Here is a 20551-nt window from a genome sequence, read left to right on the forward strand (position 1 = left end):
ACCTGGTGCATTTCTTCTGAGGAGCTCCTGGTGAGGGTGTTGTGCTCGTTTATCATGGAGTGCACGTGGCAGTTGACCCTCACTGTCATGCTGTGCACCCTCTGCCACCTGTTCTTCTCCAGCTTCTGGGCAATCCTGGTCAGCTCGGTGCTGATGATCCAAGCTCTCTTCAGCAGGAGCTGCAAGGTGTCACAGGTGCTGTACTGTGAGGAGAGGATGAGCTCGTTTTGGTCGTCCTTCTCAATGCTGATGGGCTTGGACTGCAGAATGCACATACATTCGCAGTCTGTCATCAGCTTCAGGTCCTCCATCCATCGCTGGACAGAGTCCACCTGGATCAGGTGCATGCTGGAAGGCAGAGAAAGAGAGGGAAGAATGAGTTAAAGCAAAACAACCTTAGAATAACCACCAGCAGCACCATACACCTGCACCCACTTCTAGGCTGCAATTGATTGACCGAAGGCAAATAATTGAACAAACAATTTGCTTGCAGTAGGTAACACAGTGACACATTTAGCTCTTTATTCCAAAAGCAGGTTCTGGATTTCTAATCACTTTTATACCACATACCCCGCTATAAAATTATGTCTGAGAAATCAGTGGATATTAGAGATAAGTAAAAAGAAGGTTTGATTATACTTTTTGGGGAAAATATTTCTTGTAAGTTCAGCATTTTATATAGGAGAAGGAGCAAAGTTGTGGGTTTGTTTGCTTGTTATTTATGGGCCTGTCAGGTTTTCCTAGACACTTGGCCTATCAAGTGCTTAAAAAAAAATTTTACCATAAAGCATCGCTCCAAAGCCCTTACAAACTCATACAGCCAAACCAAGACAGTGAACAATACTGCAATATCTGTTCCATCTAATCCCTGAAACTAGAGCTGGATTCTACTTCCTGACCAGACTTTTACCTTCCCCTTTATTTCTCACTGTTCTCTGTACATTTTACACGCTGACTTCCAAAGCGCATTTTTTACACAACACCAAATATGATGTGAACCAGCAAGGCTGAAAAGCTCCTTGACAAGTGTACCCTGACACAAGGGCAGTGAGGCTGCATTTTGTGCCCTTGCACTCTCCAGCCAGTAAGATGTGGTACCTGGGGCAGAAGTTGCACTGATTTGGAGCTCATTTTTTGGGGGATCACAAATTTCATAGTCTCAAGATGAAGATACTTACTCTTTTTTCTTATAAGGAACCCAGACCCTAAGACAAATATCTTAATCCTCACCCCAACCATACTGAAAATTTCCAAAGAATTGAAAATAAAAGGTAAAGAAGATACTAGATTAAGTGATAGCAAGAAAAAATGGATTTAACTATTTTTTTCAAACTTCTTTTGGTATCCTACAGTCATTATGACAGATTAGTCATAGTAGATTGTTGCCCACCATCTGGATACTTGTGCAGATTTTATGATACTATACCAGAAAGGACAAAAAGAAAGTCCTTATTTCTTTAATTCAGGTACTGATTTATTGCAACTCAGCAGTAACATTCTGTGCTGTTATATAAAGCCTTACTGCTAGAATAAAATCTACAATCACATTAGCTAAGCTGAGGAGGACCAGGTGGAAGCCTTTTTCAAAACTTGTGCTTCCATTTATAACGTGAGCATCAGCTGAACTCCAGAAATCTCCTGCCAGACTACTCCAGTAATATTCCATAAATAAACAAAATGTATTTACATATACAGGAAAAGGAAGCTCACCTCAAGTATCATTTCATGTAAATTGACAGCAAGCAAGATACAAGAGATCAGTTTCATTGATTCAATCTACCTTTTCACAATATATGATGAAACTACTTTTAATTTTGAACTTTACAGGCAACTTCTATTTAAGGTCTTTATTTCACTCAGCTCTGAATATTGTGTAATTGCATTTCATGATCGATTGAGGCCCACTTTCTCTTTGCTATGTGTAGTCTCCTTATTGCCTTTTTGGATCTGAAGCAAGGTTTCCTAATAAACAAAAACAACAACTTTAGAAGTTTGAGACCATGATTTATAACAATGTGCATAGTTTGCATGCAGAACAGGATAAACTCATTTGACACAGAGTAATGTATCTTTCATTTCCAAAGTGCACTGTGATGATTAATTAAATTTCTGTTTAGTAAGTAGAAATAAACTTCTACATTAGAAATTCACACAGACAAAATCTAGAATAGAAAGTTAGTGAGGAAAGAAAAAAAAAAACAAAAAGAAAAAAGTAATTCATATTTCCTTTAGTCCCAAAAAGCCATTCTTCACTCTAAGGAGGTAATAAGAATTGCGCAAGGAGAAATTAAAAAAAAAAAAAAAAAAAGCATAAATGTTAAAGAAACTCTCCTTGTTTGCTTCTGTTCCTACTAATTGCCAGAAGTACAACTGTAGAATGTAGGATATTTTTTCACTGAAACTTAGTATTCTTAAACTGACAAGAGAAAAAAATTATACCATTCATCTCCTTCTAGAGGACCACAGAAAATTCCCCCTGCTTACTGTTAGCTTTTCTGACACACTGGCCTTTAAATTAGACACACATCATTATCACACAAACAAAATAAATTATTCACCTTCATCCAAATCTCACTGTACGTAGAGAAAATCATCTTAAGCATTCTGCAGATAAATTTGTAGACTCATTTTTTACATATTAAAATGAGGAAAGCAAAAAAGTGTGATCATCCCTAATTAGCTATTAAGAATCATATTCCAGATGGCATTTACAGAGCTCAAAAAACAAGTTGGAAATTTCCATTTTGTCTCCCCATTACTGCAAAAAAAAAAAACCCCTACGCCTACAAAATAAAAACAACCATAATGGTTCAGACAAAAAAACAAACAAACTCTGTTTAGCCCATTATCCTGGTCCCAACATGCCCATTAGGAGATGCATAAGGAAAGATTATAAGAAGTGTGGCAAGAGTTGAGCAACCCCTTCTTCCCATCCTCTGGCAATTAGTGGTTTAGGAACTTCCTCAGCCAGAAGTTGTGCCTGAGTAGTATGTTTTTACAACTCATGAAACAAAAGTAGCCATTAATCCCTTTTTGAACTCAATTAAACTCTTGGCCTTTGCAACACCTAGTGGCAGTGTCTCACATTGTTTATTTTTTTTGTATTAAAAAGTGTTTCTTATTGTTTATTTTAAACTTGCTGCCAGGAGATATGAACACAAACACTTTAGTTGCTATATTCTAAGAGGTAGGGTAAATGAAATGATGGCTCTGTTATTCACCCTCTTCATGCAATTAATTATTTTGTTTACTCCACCTTCCCTAGGTTATTTTATTTCCATGGTATAGAAACTCAGTCTGTCTAGTCTGTCCTCCTATAGACAGTATTCCAACCCTCTGATTATTCCTTACTCTTCCCACCTTTTCCCAGTTTCCCTGTGTCCCAAGATGTAATGGGGAAAACAGGACACAATATACAAGATTCACGTAAATTTATTATTCCAGATTGCAAGGCAAGATGTATTCTATTGCCACCTGTATGGCAGTTGTCTGGTGTCAAGTGGGCAATGCTCCTTATCTCTCTTCCTGAGTGATCATAATCAACAGGGGACATCTGCTGATAAGGGGCTATTGAATGTCACCACATGGCTGATAAGAACTATAGCATCCCATTGTGAGATGCTCTGCCCAGAGGGAGGAGCTAAGCATTCCTACCCAGATATAATCTGGAGATTCTGACACACACACAGCTCTTCTCCACTGGATTCCCCAGAGGAACAGCAGCTGCTTCTACTTCCACAGATCCGCGGAGGAAGAATACACCCCTTTCCTACAGGACTCCCCTGCTCCAACAGAACCACGCCTGACACTCCAGGAGGACTGCAGCCCCTTTTCCAACTGGACTGCTACCAACACCCTGACCCACAGAGTGTCAGGTCGTGTTCTGACTCTGACAGTGTTGTTCTGGTGTATTGCATTGTTGTATTTTATCATATTTTTTCCTTCCCTATTAAAGAACTGTTATTTCCTGCTCCCATGTTTTTTGCCTGTGAGCCCCTTAATTTAAAATTCATAGCAATTCGGAGGAGTGGGGAGGGGTTGCATTCTCCATTTCAGGGGATGCTCCTGTCTCCTTTAGCAGGCACCTGTCTTTCCAAACCAAGACATTTAGGCATTTGAAACATATTTTCTTTACAGTCCCTATTTTTCAACAATTCTTTAAAATATTTTTTGACTAAAGTGTTTTCCAGAGAGCTGTTTCATCTTTAACTTTCTGAAAATACACTTATTTTGATTTCAGAATATTTTCCCTGAGTGATAATAAATAATGTATTCACTATACATGTGAAGAAAGAAATTGCGCTTTAGTTCCCTTTGCCTCCTCACATGTACTACTTAACAGATAATTAACTGTTCATGAACAGATTTCTTCTAGTATTTTACAATTTTGTATTGTCCTGCTTTTATAACTATTTTTTCAGGTATTAAATACATTAAACAAGATTTGCTCAACCATAAATGACCTTACTTGTATGATTTCCCACAGTTCTCTCTAATTTAGCAAAAGTATCTGCTTAACTGGCTCAGACCCTGATGTTTATAGAATCGTGGAATCATTTAGGTTGGAAAAGACTTCTAACACCATCAGGCCCAACCATTAACCCAGCACTGCCAGGTCCATCACTTAATCCTGTCTTTAAGTACCACTCCTACACAGCTTTTAAATACCTCCAGGGATGGTGGTTCAAGCACTTCCATGGGGAGTCCATTCCAGTGCTTTGCAACACTTCCAGTGAAGAAATTTTCCCTAATTTTCAGTCTAAACCTCCCCGGGTTACTTTGGGGACATTTCTTCTTGTCCTATCACTGGTTAAGCAAGAAGGCATTGGATGCCCCTGAGCCTTTTCTCATCCTCTGTCACCATGTTTTCCTCCCCCACCCAATAAAGCAGAGGTCCCCCTTAGCCTGCCTTTTGTTGCCAATGTATTTATAGAACCATTTTTTATTGTTTTTTAGGGCAGTAGCCAGATTAATTCTGTTTGGGCTTTAGCCCTTCAAATTTTCTTCCTGCATAACCCCATGGAATCCTTGTAGCTCCCACAAGTGACTCTCCCTTTCTTCCAAAGGTGAAAAACTTGCCTTTTTTTTTCCTGAATTCCAGCCAAGGCTCTCTGTTCAGCCAGGCCAGACTTCTTCTCTGCCAGCTCATCTTTTGGCAGCACATGGGCTGCTCCTGTGCCTTTAGGATTTCCTTCTTAAAAGGGAGATGTATAGATACATAGATGGATAGTAGTTACCCACTAGTTAAAATTACTGAATTTAGTATGCCGTGGCATATTGACAAAAAAGCAATCTATATAGACTCTACATTATAAAGACAGCATTTAATTTAAAAACAGTTGTAAAAATAATTCAGTGCAAAAAAGAAAATTCAAGAGAAAGTCTCCAATATTCCTTAAAAGTCATTCTGTTTTAATTGAGGTTGTAAAGTATTTGACACAGTTTTCAAGAGCACTCAACTGAACTTTACTAAGAAGCAATTTGAATACTCTGAATTCTAGTGTGGTTTCCAAAAAACATAGTCTTTTAAAAACTGTGTCATTTGGAAAAAATCCTCTGGTGTCACTGGCTGAGGCCAGCTTAGAGCAACAGCCCATTAGAAGTGTGTTAGTTCAAAAGATGTTTGGACCTTGTTTAATATAAATGTTTCTGCACTACATAACATGTTGCAGGTAAATTTCTTCCTGGGTAAAGGCATTAAAAAAATACTCCCATTTTAAATATCTAAGAGACCTATGATATTCAAAGTTCTCTTAGCAGCATTTGTCCCCCCACACACACCTTTTTTTGTTATTTTCTATCATTTCTTAAGCAGTTTGTTAACTAAAAAAATCAAGATTTTTAGGATAGGCAAGGTGGACTGACATCAAAATGATTGATCTCTCTCTCATGTTGGTGTTACATGAACACAAAAGACAAGAGTTAATGACTAGATCATTTGTTTAAAATTTCCATCTTGAAGCTCTTTACCACCATTTTACTGGCAGCACACACTCTTCTGTTTTAAATTGCAAATGTTATCATGAAAAAGAGTTATACCTCCAATTTAGCACTGAGTTTCACTAAGTGCAAAAGTTTCATGTTTTATAACATGGTGTCGAAGTCGGAGCTGATCAATTCTTGAGAATAATTCCAGTGGTCGTATTTATAAAGTGTAAAGACTTCTGCTCAGTCAAATTATGTTTCCAAGGCTTCTTAGCCTTTTTATCCATTTTCACCTAATATGACAGATTTATTACCAATCCTAATGATAGCATTTAGTACTGCTTCCAGATAAGCCTATGGTGAAAGTCAATGCCAAATCTTACAACTGTGTGCAAATTTATTATTCTAATTAGTGGTAGGTAATTAATTGGCAACAAACAACTTATTGAATGAACTTCAACCCCTCTTTGAACATAAATAATCTCTAATTTTTTCCTAATTCATCTTTTCAGAATTATTCATAGGTATGCAATATAGCCAGGGCCAATTTCCACATCAATACAATGGCCAGCAGAACTCAACTCTCCATGGAAGGAGAGAGTGAAGAGCCATAGAGACAGTGCTCATTTTTCTTCAATTGCTTTACATGATATTAATCACATAAAGGAGCCCTGTAGATACACAATATTGTATTTGCACTGATTTGGGCAAAATTTGGGAGAGCTAGCTGGAGAGATAGCTTAAAACACATAGAGTAGCTTTAAGTAGATAAGAATTGAATTCCTGGTTTTTAAGTGAGTGCATTTACTGTGTAGATCATTCCTAAGGTAATAGAATCCTAGAAATATTTAGGTTTTGTACTCCATGCAGCAAGATAAATGTAGACCCAGATGGTTGGCAGTATATTCTTTTTTTTCCCCTCAGTTTTACCTGCTTCTTTTCCAATGGAACACTTGCAATCCAACTTCACTGTGACAAAAGGTGACTTTAGTATGAATTATTTAAACATTTAGAACACATGGGTAAAAACTAGTTTGTAGGTTTTAAAAAAGTTAACAGGCTGTATTGAAAGGGTTATTTTAATTAGCCTCGATGATTACTCAATTGTTACAGTTACCAAAATCTGACAACTTCTGCAAATTAAGTCAGTAATGAATAATGCAAAATTACTCAAAGATCACCATTGTAGAAAAGTCTATATGAAAAGTAAAAACAGAGTAATCACTTGTAATATATAAGGTATGATGTTTGCACTTACAGTTGTTCCATCAGGCCTCTTTAAAAAGCCATATAAATAATTTAGTGTTAAATGCTGCACCAGTGTTCTCCAGATCTTTACATTTTTCTGAGAAATCCTCACTGTAAGTTGTCCCTCTAAAGATGTCTGGAAATATTATACTAGTCCAGAATTGCTGGCTCACTGCAGAACTTATGGAAATCACTCTGTAAAATCACAGACTAACTAAGCTTGCTGATTAGTTCATGTAAAGTCTAGGATAAACTTGTACACTCATTTTTTGTACATGGGAATAGTTTAGGTAGGTCCAGTCCTATCCAACCTTCATCAGCTGAAGGGATACTAAGGCACTGTTCAAGCTGCTTTTGAGGAGTTTTACTTCCTGCCTGGCATATTAAATGCTAAAACAGTAGTTTTTTTGACAAACACACAAGCCACTGAGCTCACAGAATTAAAAGACCATGGTAAAATAACATAATTGCCCGAGAGAAAGGAGGAAAATGCAAAAAAAGCCCCACTATCAGCAAGTTAATGACATTATAAGGCTGTTAATTGGCCTCTTTTCAGGCAAAGCTGAACAAAACATGCTAATATTGGCACAATTTTACCTATCCAAATATGTCTATTGAATTTATATTTGTATAGTATAATTAATTCATACTAACAATGAATATTATTGCATTTGCAGTGTTGTTATGAGATAGCAAACCAAGGAAAGTTTCCAAAACCACTAAGTTTTTTGGACCCTGGGATATTGGCATATTCAGATTTAACAAACTGTTATGGACTCAAATCAGACTTAATGAGCCTTGATCCAACTTAAGGAATCCACCAGACTTGGAAACAGGCAGTTTTAGCCAGTCTAAAATTTGGACATGAGGGATGGGGCAAAAACTAATCTGCTGATGATACTGGCTGAAGGATGTTGGTTTGTGAAGGATATTCGTTCGTTCGGCGTGTTACCTGATGATTTGAAACAAACTGTTCTCCAGTGCACAGACAAAAGTAGTGCTGAAGACGTAGGATTCCATGACTCAATCTCTTTGCAAATGACAGCCCGGGTCTTGCAAAAAAGTGTAGCAATTATAGTTCTCCTGAGAGATGAGACAGCAGAGCTGAGTGAGCTTAGCTTTGTGCACAATGGCAGAATCCGTGACTTTTGACTTCATTTAGCCCAAAGAGGAATACCCTCATGGAACATTTCATGACAAATGTTCTCAGAACTTCCTTGCAGATTCATCCAGGAGTTTAAAATCTGACACAGTGACTGAAGCATGTTGATAATCCTGAAGGGAATGTTGCCATCAGCACACGTTTAAATTGCAGATTCCTGAGTACACAGCTCTCACTCCTGTAATTATCAGGGCACGTTTCCTGTGGTGTGAAGGAGAAAAGTGAACAAGGCCAGCAACAGGAGAGAATGTGCTCAAGAGAGCTCACATTGGCTCACTGCTTCCCAATGCTACACTTGTAATTGAAGGGGACAATATTCCTCATGGCCTTATAAGAATATGCTGCAAAAGAGAGAGACACCTGGCAGGGAGGGAGAACTAGAAATCAAAGTGAAAAGGAGAAAAACAACACGGGACATAATTTGGGGCCACAGGTAGTGGAAGTGCTCAGACACAATCACAAGCAATGACTAATTTGGAGACTAACACAAGAGTCCATGAAAATAGCACTAGTGCCTCATTGAACATTGTTTTTTTCTTCCTCCAAATCTGCCTTAATTTGTAGTTTAATAACAAACACTACAGCTCTCTGTGCCTTATTCAAAGGAGTTATGACATGCATTATGAGCAGCAGCATTAGCCTTTCACCTTCTACTATTTACTCATTTAAGGTCCTAACCCTTCTGATTAAGTAAAGCCTGGATTACTTAATGAAGGGAGCAACAAGCATTTTACAGGGAGCTATGAGATCAGTATCACTCAGGAGACTGGAGAAATTTGGAGACCCTTGTTCACATCTATTACACAGCAGCTTCAGCTAAAACTGTCAAAAATAAAAAAGTGAGAAAAGGACAGTCTGATGTTAGCTTTCCTAAGATTCCCTTCAGAATATTAACCCTTCAACAGACAAATTTAAAAAACTAAAAGTAGCAACACAGTGTCACAAATACTGGAATGAGAAGCCAAATATACTTTAGGTGGTCTCATTCAAATAAGAAAGCAGTTTCCAATCAAATTCAATATTTGTGCACAGGTTTTTATGTTTCTGTAGAAGTCAGAAGATGGAAAAGGAAATCTATGCCATCAAAACTACACATCTGATACTAGAAGCAACCAGATCAGATGACTTGCTCATAAATGGCTTAAAAAATAATTTAGAGGGCTCATATCTGTTCTATCAAATAGTTTTTCTAGAATCACAGTGGAAGTTTGGTTGGAAGTTTCTTACTTTTAATCTGAATTTCTAAAAATCCAGTTCATTCCCATTTGGTTTCATCTTTCCTTTTAAACAAGATTTCATCTTTGAATGCATTTCTAGGAAGCTAACATGTGTTCCCAGCTTCTAATTTGCAATACTTGACAAGCAAAATTCTTCAGATTCCTTTTATAAAACCATGTCCTTTTCCAGACTCCAGCTTTGAATAGATTTTTATTCCTGTAAAATTATTTTTTTGACTGAAAGACTTGATATCATGATTGATAGAAAACAAAGTCTAACAGTAATTTTGAGTGATATTAGTACAACCTTATCTCCACCAGAAATCTCATTTCACACAGCCTAGGACTGAGCTTTCTGCTTTCATCACCACATCTTACTGGCAAAGGCAGTCACAGTCATCTCAATCAGCCAGCCAGGTCCTCCTCCTAATTTTTTCCCACATAACAAACTACAGGTTGTTGCAGACTTTCTTGACCCCAACCCCCAAATACATAACATTGATGTTTCAATTACTGCCCCTTTTTCTTCAATACTTCAAGTTCACTTCTAATTGTGTACTTTCAAAAACTTCTAATTGTGTACTTTCAAAAGTACCCTTTGTCAGTACCCCTTTATCTAATCACTAGTTTCATGTATTTAGTGGTAAATACCATGTACAGAATCACTGAACTTCCTTTGTTCAGAGGGAAGGGGATAAATTGATTTTGTTTGCCCTAGAGAATGATAGATTATTCATTATTATGCATCTTTAGCAGGTTCATGTATTGGCATCTCGTCTCCTGTTTCATTCCAAACCTTTAACCACTCCTTCATAGAAGGTCTTCGTTTTACTTTCCAATTCAATCTTATTCCACCCTTTCTCACTTCTTCGACACAAACATTTTGTTGCTATTTTACACTTGGAGTCACTACCAAATTTTTTTAGTAAGTTCAGCAGCTTAAATAGAGTAATTTTCCTGCCTGTTGTATATTGTGTTTTGCTTCTATCTCAGATGCATGTCCTTCTCTTTCCATTCCCATTGCAGAGTCAAAACTAGGTGGTTAGTGCTCCTGAATGCTTTCATTTTCCTTTGTGCAGCTGTTGAACCTAGGAAGGCCATGCTAACTGAAGGTTTAAATGCAAACAAAGCAGGTTCAATAATTACAACCAACAGGAAAAGCCAAACTCACATTGTATCACCATTTCAAGCCCCCTCTTGAAGCAGCAAAGACTCGGGCTATACGATCACTTTTTCCATCATGCTTTGCCCGTGACAGCATTGTACTGTATCACAAAACATTTGAGGCAAAATGTTTTCACAATATAGTCCAGTATTCTTCAACTGAAAATGGGAATCCTGAGCCACCTTGCTATAAAGCATGTTTCTGTGGAACAGATAATCACAGATACCTGAGGATTATAACGTAAACAGTAAATGTAAACCACCCATTTAAAATTAAGAAATGTGGTTCCAACACTCCTTAAAACTGAAATTAAATTCCTCCTCTGTCCTTGGTGGACTTTGGATGAGGCTTGGGTGTGTAGCACTCATGATTCTTTTGACGATGCTTATAGTAAATTCCCCAAGGGCAAAGAACTTTAAGAACATAATCCCACATTGGAATTGACAAGAGACTAGCAACTGACTAAAAAGGAAATTAATGGAGAATGCTCTCAGGAACCTGACAGCTTAGCATCATCTCAAAGGAGGTGGTGGAGTCACCATCCCTGGATGTGTTTAAAAATAGAGTGAATGTGGCACCAGTGGGTGCCATGGTTTAGTTAAGGTGTTAGGGCATGGGTTGGACTCGATCTTTAAGGTCTCTTCCAACCTAGTAATTCTGGGAATTCTGTGAAAGTAAAAAAAATCAGCCCCAGAATCTGTGGTTTCCTAGGATTCCAGTACTGAGCAACTCTAGGATTCCATGACCCTGGAACCCAACCGCTCCAGGAGTGTCTCCAAGGCAACAAGAGAAGGTTGGTGTCAGAGGGAGGCATTGCAGCGCTGTTCAGAGGTACCTGCTGGTAAGCGAGCTCCCACCAGCCCCCCAGGGTCGGTCAAGGTTGTGCCAACACCTCCAGGCCTTCAGTAACAGAGGGAGAGCCTGACAAACTCTCTCTTTTGAGATCTAAAACTCGTGACCAAGTGGCAGTGTGTGAGTTCTGTAGCAGCAGCTCCTTCCCAGCGCTCCATCATTCCTCGCCTCCCAGCAGAGGTCCCTGCTGTATCCAGCCTGTCCTGAGCCCCCTGGCAGAGCAGCTGGGGAATGTCTCCCTCATCACCCAGCACCAGCTCATTAGGCCCCTCTCCTCCTCCTGCTTGGCAGACTCAGTTTCCCCTTTCATTTCAAAATTGCGGACATTTCTCTCCCCAGACGTGGCCGTTTCCATTTTGCCTCCCTGTGTGCCGCACCTTCCTCACCTTCCCCCTCATCTCGTGCTGATGGAGCCTCTTTGGGCGGCTGGGTTTGGAGCCTGCAGCAGCAGGCACCGAGGAGCTCCTCTGGCCTGCAGCTTTTTTCAGGGCTGGAAAGGATGTGAAAGCTTCTATTCCAGTGTGAAGCTTCTTTTTCTTCTTGAGAATCTGAATCTCGGCTCATTCCACCTTTCTTTCTCTTCCAAGGAGGGATCTGCCATGGCAATCTTCTGGGTGCTCCTTTTGCTGATGGCAGCTGTTGACATCAACCAGCTGCTCTTCTCCTCTGAAGGGAAGGGAACTGTTCGTGAGAAGGAAAGCAGGGAAGAAATCCTTCAGAAGTTGAAGGAGCAGGAGGAGAGCCTTCAGCTGCTGTACTCTTGCTTGAAGGAGGAAATTGCAAACAAGGAAGGCGGGCAGGGGGCTGTGACAAAACCTGCACTGGAGACAAGGATCCAACAGTGCATATGCAAAGTCCTTTTCTTGGCTGCCATCACGCTGTTAAAGCTCTGGGGATAGCATTTGCAGGGAGTCACTTGTCAGCACAGTGGAGAAGGAGAGACTGACACGGTATTCCTGAGGAAAGCATGGAAAGGAGTGCTAACCAGGGGAATTTGCATCCACGTGGACAGAACTGCAGCAGATCTTTGTTTAGTCACAAGGGGACTGGTTCCATTACCTTTGAAATTACTTTGGTCCACTAACAAAAACTTGGTGCTTCAATGTATTAGGAATTTCCTCTTTTTTGTATCAATTGTTAGAAATCCTAGGATTCCATTAATGAAATAAAATAGATTAAAGCAAAGGAATAAACTTATCAGAATTGTTTGCTTGCAACCAAACAACTTCATTTCATCTTTTGACTCTGGCATTTTCCTTGCATTGTGCGTTGCTGTTACAGGCCAAACCAAACACCACGGAAACAGAGACCATATCTGCAAAACTACTACGGATGTGCAACACAACTTTACTATGCTGAGTGGATGGGAACCTAGAGGAAGATGGTTCAGAAAGAGGCTATAGATATTTTGACTGGAAAGCAGGAAAAAGTAGTTTAGCACTGTTTCCTCCAGCAATAATGCAGACAGTTGCTTGTTTAGAATGAAGTCTTCTACTGACATCCAATGCTGGTGAGAAAGATAAGAGTAAATAATAAATAAGCTTACTTATGTTTAAAGCTGATGACATTTAAATTTCAAAACTATACAGTTTTAGGAAGGAATTGTAGGAAATACTTTCTTCACTGGTATCAACAGATTTTCCTACCCTTTGCAGTCAAGAAAGGCTTTCACTCCTTGAATGTATTAATGGACATTTGAATGCATAGTGAATTGCTTTGAATTTCCAGGGTTTGGAGGGTGCACTGTGGGCTGCAAGGAAACACTGCCCAGGCATGCTGTAGATTGTACATCTGTTTAAACAAAAGATGCTTAATAGGATTATTTCCACCTTTGAATTCTTTCCATTCCATAAGCAATGCTCTTCACAGAATTCATTTTTCCAGAACAAATACCATCATTGTACCAAGATGGCCAGAATTATTCAAGAACCACCGCCCAACAGAGAGAGGCACACAGGCAAATCCCTTTTTTCCATGGGTCTGGACTGACCACAGGGGCTCAGTAGCATAATATGCCCTTCTTAACATTTTCTGAGAAACTCTTGTCTAGGGTTGTAAGCTTTGTGCGTAAATTCATACCAGAAAGAGAAATGCAACATTTTTCTCTTTTTGCCCTACTTATCTAGACAGACTCGATGGAAGACAGTACCCAGCCAGGCTTTTATTTGCTGAATTTCCTAAAACTTATGTGGCTTTCCAGGCACAATAATGTTACTCAGAGCAAAAGACCAATCTAGTGGATACATTCAAGCAGAAATTTCAAATGCTGAGCTCCACTCTTTGCTTTCCTACTAATATTCTGAGAAGTTTTATTACCTCCTGCCATCCTTCTCTACTGCTAAACTCTCTTCTCTGCTTAGCCTAAGCAACACTTCCTTGGTTTTGCACAAGAGCATTGCACACAGTGTTCTCATCTTGATTGGAATTTCCAGATGCTGCTGTAACACAAGAGTGAAGAAAGGCAAAAAACGAAAATTTTTCCAAGCAATGCTGAGAAGAGTTCTGAGGGCCAAATAAGTAAAGCAAAAAAGGAAATGAATGGTTCTTTTTACTACTGTAGAGTTGCTGTTGAATGATGGACAACAGCTGAAGTGTAAAGAATGCCTGAACTAGAACACTCCCATTAAAATATAAAATCCAAAGCTATTGGATTCCAAGACCTGAAATAGACAAGAGTTCAGTAGGGTCCTTCACAAGACTGAACGAGGTGAAGAAACAAACACAGCCTGGTTTCCTGGCAAAAGTAAAGATGAGCGGGCTAGGAATCCCACGGACTGCTCCTTTCCTGGGAAATAATTCATTAGTGAGGACTTTTCACCTCACTGCTCTTCACAGCAACTCAGAATATCAGGTGTGAAAGAAGAGCAAGGGAGGGAGCAAATCTGGCTGACATTGCCCAGGTGTCAATCTTCACCTTCACAAGGGAGCAAGTGAAAAGAATTACAAACCCCTGAGGATAGAAGTGAGTGACTTTTACACAGACCCAGAGAATATTACAAATGATGACAAAGGAAAAGATAGAATAAGGATTCCTCCTTTTTCCCCCTTCTTAATGAGTAGAATGAAACAGAATATCTATTTATTCCTCTTCATTTAGCAAGAGCAGGGTTTGGATCGCTGTCAGTGAATTTCTGGCACAAATGAGCTAACTAACCATGATTCATAAGGGCATGCAGGCGCCACGTTCTGCAGTACATTAAAAACAGAACAATGATGTTTTCCAAAAAAAAAAAGCACATCATTCTGGTATCATTCCACAAAAATAAGCCAATTATCCCTCCTTAATTATTTATTTAGCAATAATAAATGCTTAGTGGCCATCAAAGAACCTGGAAGACAGCTAACAGAGCACAGAAGGGTAGTGAACACCATTGTTTTGCAATAATACATCCCAGGTTCAATGAATTGGCCTCTGGCACCAAATATGACTAAATGGATGTTTTATGGGAGTACAGTCTTTTGCATTAAAAAAAACAATTAAAGGATGAGTGGTACTAGGTTTTTGTCCTCTTATAGTCCCTTATGGCACCTCACAGCACATCAAGCAAATCAGATTTGAAAATACATCAGGAATGGAAGCAAGGAAATATTGCATCATATTAAGTCTGTTATTGTCATCCGCTTTAGCTAAAGGAATTTATTTCATACAAATTACTGCGAGATAACAATTTCCTCACAAATGCAAAATACCTGTGTGAAACACAAAATAAAGTTATTCACTGAATATTCTCTGTTTCCCTTTTGCAGCCTGTATTACAGGAGGAAAGTCTTCATGGGAAAGAAAAGGTTCTGTGTTTGTCTGATTAAAACTCCTCTTCTGCTGCCATCATGTAAACAGAAAATAAGATAACTGACTTCACTGTATAAGGAGGCAAATAAAGTAGATCCAGTTTTCTATGTGATTTCTGTGTTCTACTGTTATCCAGAGTACAAAGATAAATCAATTTAGCTTTATTAAAGGCTTTTCATCACTTCATAAAATTTTCAAAGCACCTACTCAACAGCTTTTCAAGCTTCAATTCTCAAGCAAGATGTACTTTCCTGTAGCTGCCATTAATACAAAAAATTCAGGCAGCAGTCTCAGTACTAACTTGGCACACTGTTTGCAAGCAAAAAGATGTGTAATTTAGATTCCACTATTCACCTGACACCTGTTCCTGGAAGGACTCAAACAATGCCCTGAAAGCCAAATACTAAATTTAAAGCATCTTAAAGGCTTAACACTGTGTATTTTGGGCCATCTCTAACTTGGAGGAAAATGTAGTTTCCTTCTCTAGTGTCCCTCTCCCCCAAAATTTTCATTTCACTAAATTCATTCTTAGACTGAACATTATCTAACTAAAAAAGGAGCTGAACCTTCCTTCCAAATTCAGAAGACAAGATCCAATCATGCAATTCCTACCTGGGGAAACATTCATCATTCCTCTTCAATATATTGCATAAATTAATAATTTGAATAGACACACTCTGCAAAAGGCACTGATAGGCACCTCTGTTCCTCAAACAAAACAAGATAATGTCTCTGATTTCCTGCCTCTCATTACTGCTGTGTACTGAAGGCTAAGACCACCCATTTCCAGGGGAGAGCAGAAAAGAAATACCAATAAACCTAATTTAAGGCTGATCAAAAAATATGCATTAAAAGATTTAAAGAAAGCATGAGCAAAACAAGAGCAGTTCAGCACAATTTCACACTTTAAAGTTACAGTGAATTCTCTCTCTATAGGATGCAGGGCTGGAGGGGAATCGATGCTACATGCTGCAAACTTACTTCAACTGGGTCAGTAAAAACATCATTAAATAACTTCTGCCTGTGTTTTGTCAGATGTGTAGTGACAACCAAAGTTGTGTGCTTATCTTTATTCCCTTCCCACCTTTTTTCACGCCACTGCAACCCCACAGACATCTGACCTGAACTTGGAAGTTTTGAGGGCTTGAGATGTTCCAGACTGCACTACTCAGGTCAAAGTCTCATAGTGAGGTTTTGAAGAGCAATACTGATAAAAGTCTCCTTGGTTCCATGAGACTGGAGAGGGATGAGACCATCCTCTTTCTCCACTCATGAAATGCTATCTTGGTATCACAGCACCCTTGATCTGTTAAATATATGGCTGGATTTTGCACCAAGCATTACCTTATTGAAACTAGATTTTCCTGCACTTCACAGCTGCCTGGAATGATAGCTGGTGATAGCAGGAGTGAAACCATGACAGGGCACATGCAAATGAAGCCATTATATTATTTGTGTCCATACACACATAGTTGAAATCAAATGTCATGATACTTCACAGAAAAAAGTAACTACCAGATGCATGAGACTACAAATCACATACCAAAATGCTTTTTAATACATCAGATCTGTAAGTGGCTGGCTATTTTCTGAGCAATTTTATTCCTTCACTCTTTCCCTATCCCATTCTCCCCATTTGTTTGTTTTTTTTAAAATCAGACCAGTTTTTATTTATCAGACTTAATTTGCAATTTAGGGAGCACATATGTATGTATATGTGTATACCTGTGGGTTAATATCTGTCCATATGTCTCCTCATTCAGATCATTAAGTTGTTTTTTTAACATATTTTAACTTCATATTTCATTTGCTAGATATTTGCTGTTCAAACATTTGTCTCATGCCATAAATTCAGCTGGAACAATTTGCCTATCAATACACATATACATATTTATCCAGGAAAATATTAGGGCATTTATAATGAACTGGTGCTCAAGTCCCCACTTTGAGGAGTATTCTTAGAGATAGAAACTCACAGCAGATCTTCCTCAGTTGGTTTCAAATTATTAAGTGGAACAAGAAATATCTTTATGCAGAGGTAAAAGAAATACATTTGCAATCACAACTACTTGAACAGAAGAATAATTTCTCAGCCAACTGTACCCAGAACTCCATTTAATGTGTTCTGCAGCTTCAGCTTTGGGAAGAACAAATGCAACACCTTGATAACCAAGTCAAGAAACCTTATTTCCTTTTTACTTAATTTGAAGACCTAAGCTGTTGAGAAATCTTCTTGCACAGGCATACAAAATTCATTCAACTTTCTGACTTTGTATTTCCTGATAATTAAAGAAGAGTTTCCCAAAGGAAAGCTCTAGGTCATGCTGAATAATCTCTGTGTCACTCTACCAATGGTCAAGATACCCTTTCATAACTTTTTTGCACGTGGGTCAGTGAACCTCTTGGTCACCCCCTTGCACATGTGTCTAACAGTGACAGGATTCTGAACTTTCAGCTTCCAAAAAACCAGAGAGAAAAGCTTGGAGAATAGTGTTAAGGCAAATATCTGCAGCATTTTGCAGCCTATTAGCAAAAAGTTTTACTATTTCTGACATAAAAGAATGCCTGAAATCCTAACATATCTTCTCTTCTACAACTGTAGTAAGTAAGCTCATCTGTACCACATTTATCTGATTGGAGCAGAAAACTCTGTCCTAACAAGCTGCAGGGATGTACACAGAGCTGTTAATGGGCTGCTTTCACCACTGATGCTCTTTGACATATAAAAGAGAACTCACTTCTAGTTATAGATTACTTAAGGATCTAAATTGAGAAGTAGCACTGTTTTACTCTGGGGGCAAGAGTGATTGGAGGCTCTTTATGGGTTCAAATAAAAGGAAGGTTAATATACCTGCAGGAAGCAGGTACAGTTCCTGTATCACATTTGTGAAGTATTATGCATGTTCCATCATAGCCATTTCCTCTTTCCTGATTCATTTAATGCTGAGGTGATCATATTTGCCAAAGGCATTTCCTCAGAGTATGAAACAGGTAGAGGCATGTGAAAAGTGCAAAAGGTGGCTTTGCCTGGCCTTCATACAGGGCCTCCATGTAAGCATGGTTTTACAAGAGCACGGGTGTGCAAGCACACACTGAGGGTGATCCAAATGAAATGCTGAAGAGGGGGCAAAACAGTGATGCAACACTCAAAGCTCTGTGACCTAATTGTGGGCTTCCAGCACCTAAAGAGCACCCACAAAAAAGATGGAGAGAGACTATTTACAAGAGCATGGCAGGATAAGAAGAATGGCTTCAAACTGAGAGTTTCAGATTAGATATTAGGAAAAACAATTCTTTCCTGTGAGGGTGGTAAGGCACTGGCACAGGTTGCCCAGAGAAGCTCTGGATGCCCCATCCCTGGCAATGTTCAAAGCCAGGCTGGATGGAGCTCTGACCATCCTGGGATAGTGGAACATGTTCCTGTTCAGGGGGATTGGAACTAGACCATCCTTAAGGTCCCTTCCAATTCAAGCCATTCTATGACTCCAACAAGGGCACAGCCTCCCTCATAGCTTTGGTTTTCTTTGCAACCTGTCTTCGTAAGTAATTCTAATAAAATCTGATCTCAAGTGTCATTGTCAAAAGGATGGTGTATACAAAGTGACAAGAGCAATAATGCTAAAACATTTCATGAGACACGCTGGGGAGAGAAGGAAGGGCTATATGTAAAAATAAGTTATACTCCTCAAAGAGGATGGATCATTGGACAAATTCCAACAAAAGAGAGAGGTAAACAGAGCACAGAGAAAGGCCATAAGTTTCTGAAATGTATGGAGCCCATTTTACCTCTTCCAGATTTAGTTTTAGGCTTCTTTCTGGAAACACAAAACCCTGCACAGGTTTGCTAGAAGAGTAAGCTGAAATCAAATTTTCTCTGCTTTCGCACTATAACCAGTATATTAATGTATGTCATATGCATCCCTATTCTGTGTCAAATTAAAAGGATAGACAAATGCTGACCTAAATTTTAATTGAAAGAACATCAGAACGGTCCAAAAACCTTCCCTATTTCTTCCACAAACACATACATACACACTCTGAAATTTAATTGGCAAGCAAAGAGCAGTATCACTTTTTAGATGCTGGAAAATCCATCAAGATTGTTGTGGAATCTGTTGAGGTATTTAAAATTATATCAAGCTGTTAACTTAAGCAGTAAAAAAATCTTCAATTTAAGCATTGACTGAGCACCTTGAATTTGCAGCAAGCAGAACTGCAGTAGAACAATGGTGGGACCAACGTGCTCTTTAAAATACCTCCTCTTTCACAGTAGGGCAGTTGTGCAGCAGTTCAGTCAGTTGGACTGTTTGCACATTTTACCAAGGGAAAAAAAAAAAATCAGATTTTCTGAGATCAACCTCTCATCTAGCAGTTAAACAGAGAACGTCCAGCGCAATTCCAGCCCTTTGGAGCAGGACAAAATATCTTTTTTCCCCTGGCAGTAACAGCTGATTGCTTTCCAGGTTGCTCCTGACACTTCAGCCAAGAGCAGCAATAGGGGGTTAGACAAAGCCAGGCGTGTTCCCATCTAATGGCTTCTGATTCACTCTCACAACATAAACACAGCCCTGACGCCTCCACATCAGGACTGTGCCACAGGAAGACAGGCTTGAGAAAAGTTTGTTTGCTTCTAAATGAGATGGAAGAAAATTAGCTTTGTTCCTGAGCCACTGTTGAGAGGAGTTTCTGTCAAAACAACATAAAAATAAAATTATGCGGATAGATGGCTCTTCCATAATTCTCCCTCCTGGCTTCCCACTGGGTGCGCTGGACTATAAGTGTTAAACAGCAGTAGCTGTAAAGGATTGTTATTTGGAATCTGGAAGCCTGAGCACCTCAGTGATAGTCTCAAGACTGAGAAACCAACTCAAACACCTTTGAATAAAGGACTCTTAACTGCTGCAGACCGGACACTTGTAATATTCAGAAGGTCACTTCCTTTAAGCTTCAAAGACAGGCCAGCATAGCAGATTTCATGCTTGAAATATTAACTTAAAATACCAAATTCAATGTTTTGAAACTTGGAATTTAAACTTAAAAAAACTTAAAGTAAAAAGTGTCATTTTGCATCAATGGCAAAAAGCATAGGAATCTCTGGCCCAGAATTCAAGTCAGCCTGCAAACAAATGAAGGCTCCCTTACTCTGCAGTCCTGGCAAGCAAGGTTAACAACCTGAACACACATCATTAGTG

At 39.0% G+C, this 20551-nt stretch overlaps 1 protein-coding gene across 1 annotated transcript in view; it reads right to left on the minus strand.

Moving 5' to 3' along the window:
• Positions 1-20551, minus strand: part of INSC (INSC spindle orientation adaptor protein) — a gene marked incomplete at both ends in the record, with an annotated part of 84933 nt that overhangs the window by 54379 nt on the left and 10003 nt on the right. The window contains one exon of the mRNA XM_084207507.1: positions 3-348. Within this exon, the coding sequence (XP_084063633.1) occupies positions 3-348 (346 nt within the window). The remainder of the gene's footprint in view (positions 1-2; positions 349-20551) is intronic.

This window comes from Fringilla coelebs (assembly GCF_963513975.1).
Source record: "Fringilla coelebs genome assembly, chromosome: 6".
NCBI classification, from domain to species: Eukaryota; Metazoa; Chordata; class Aves; order Passeriformes; family Fringillidae; genus Fringilla; species Fringilla coelebs.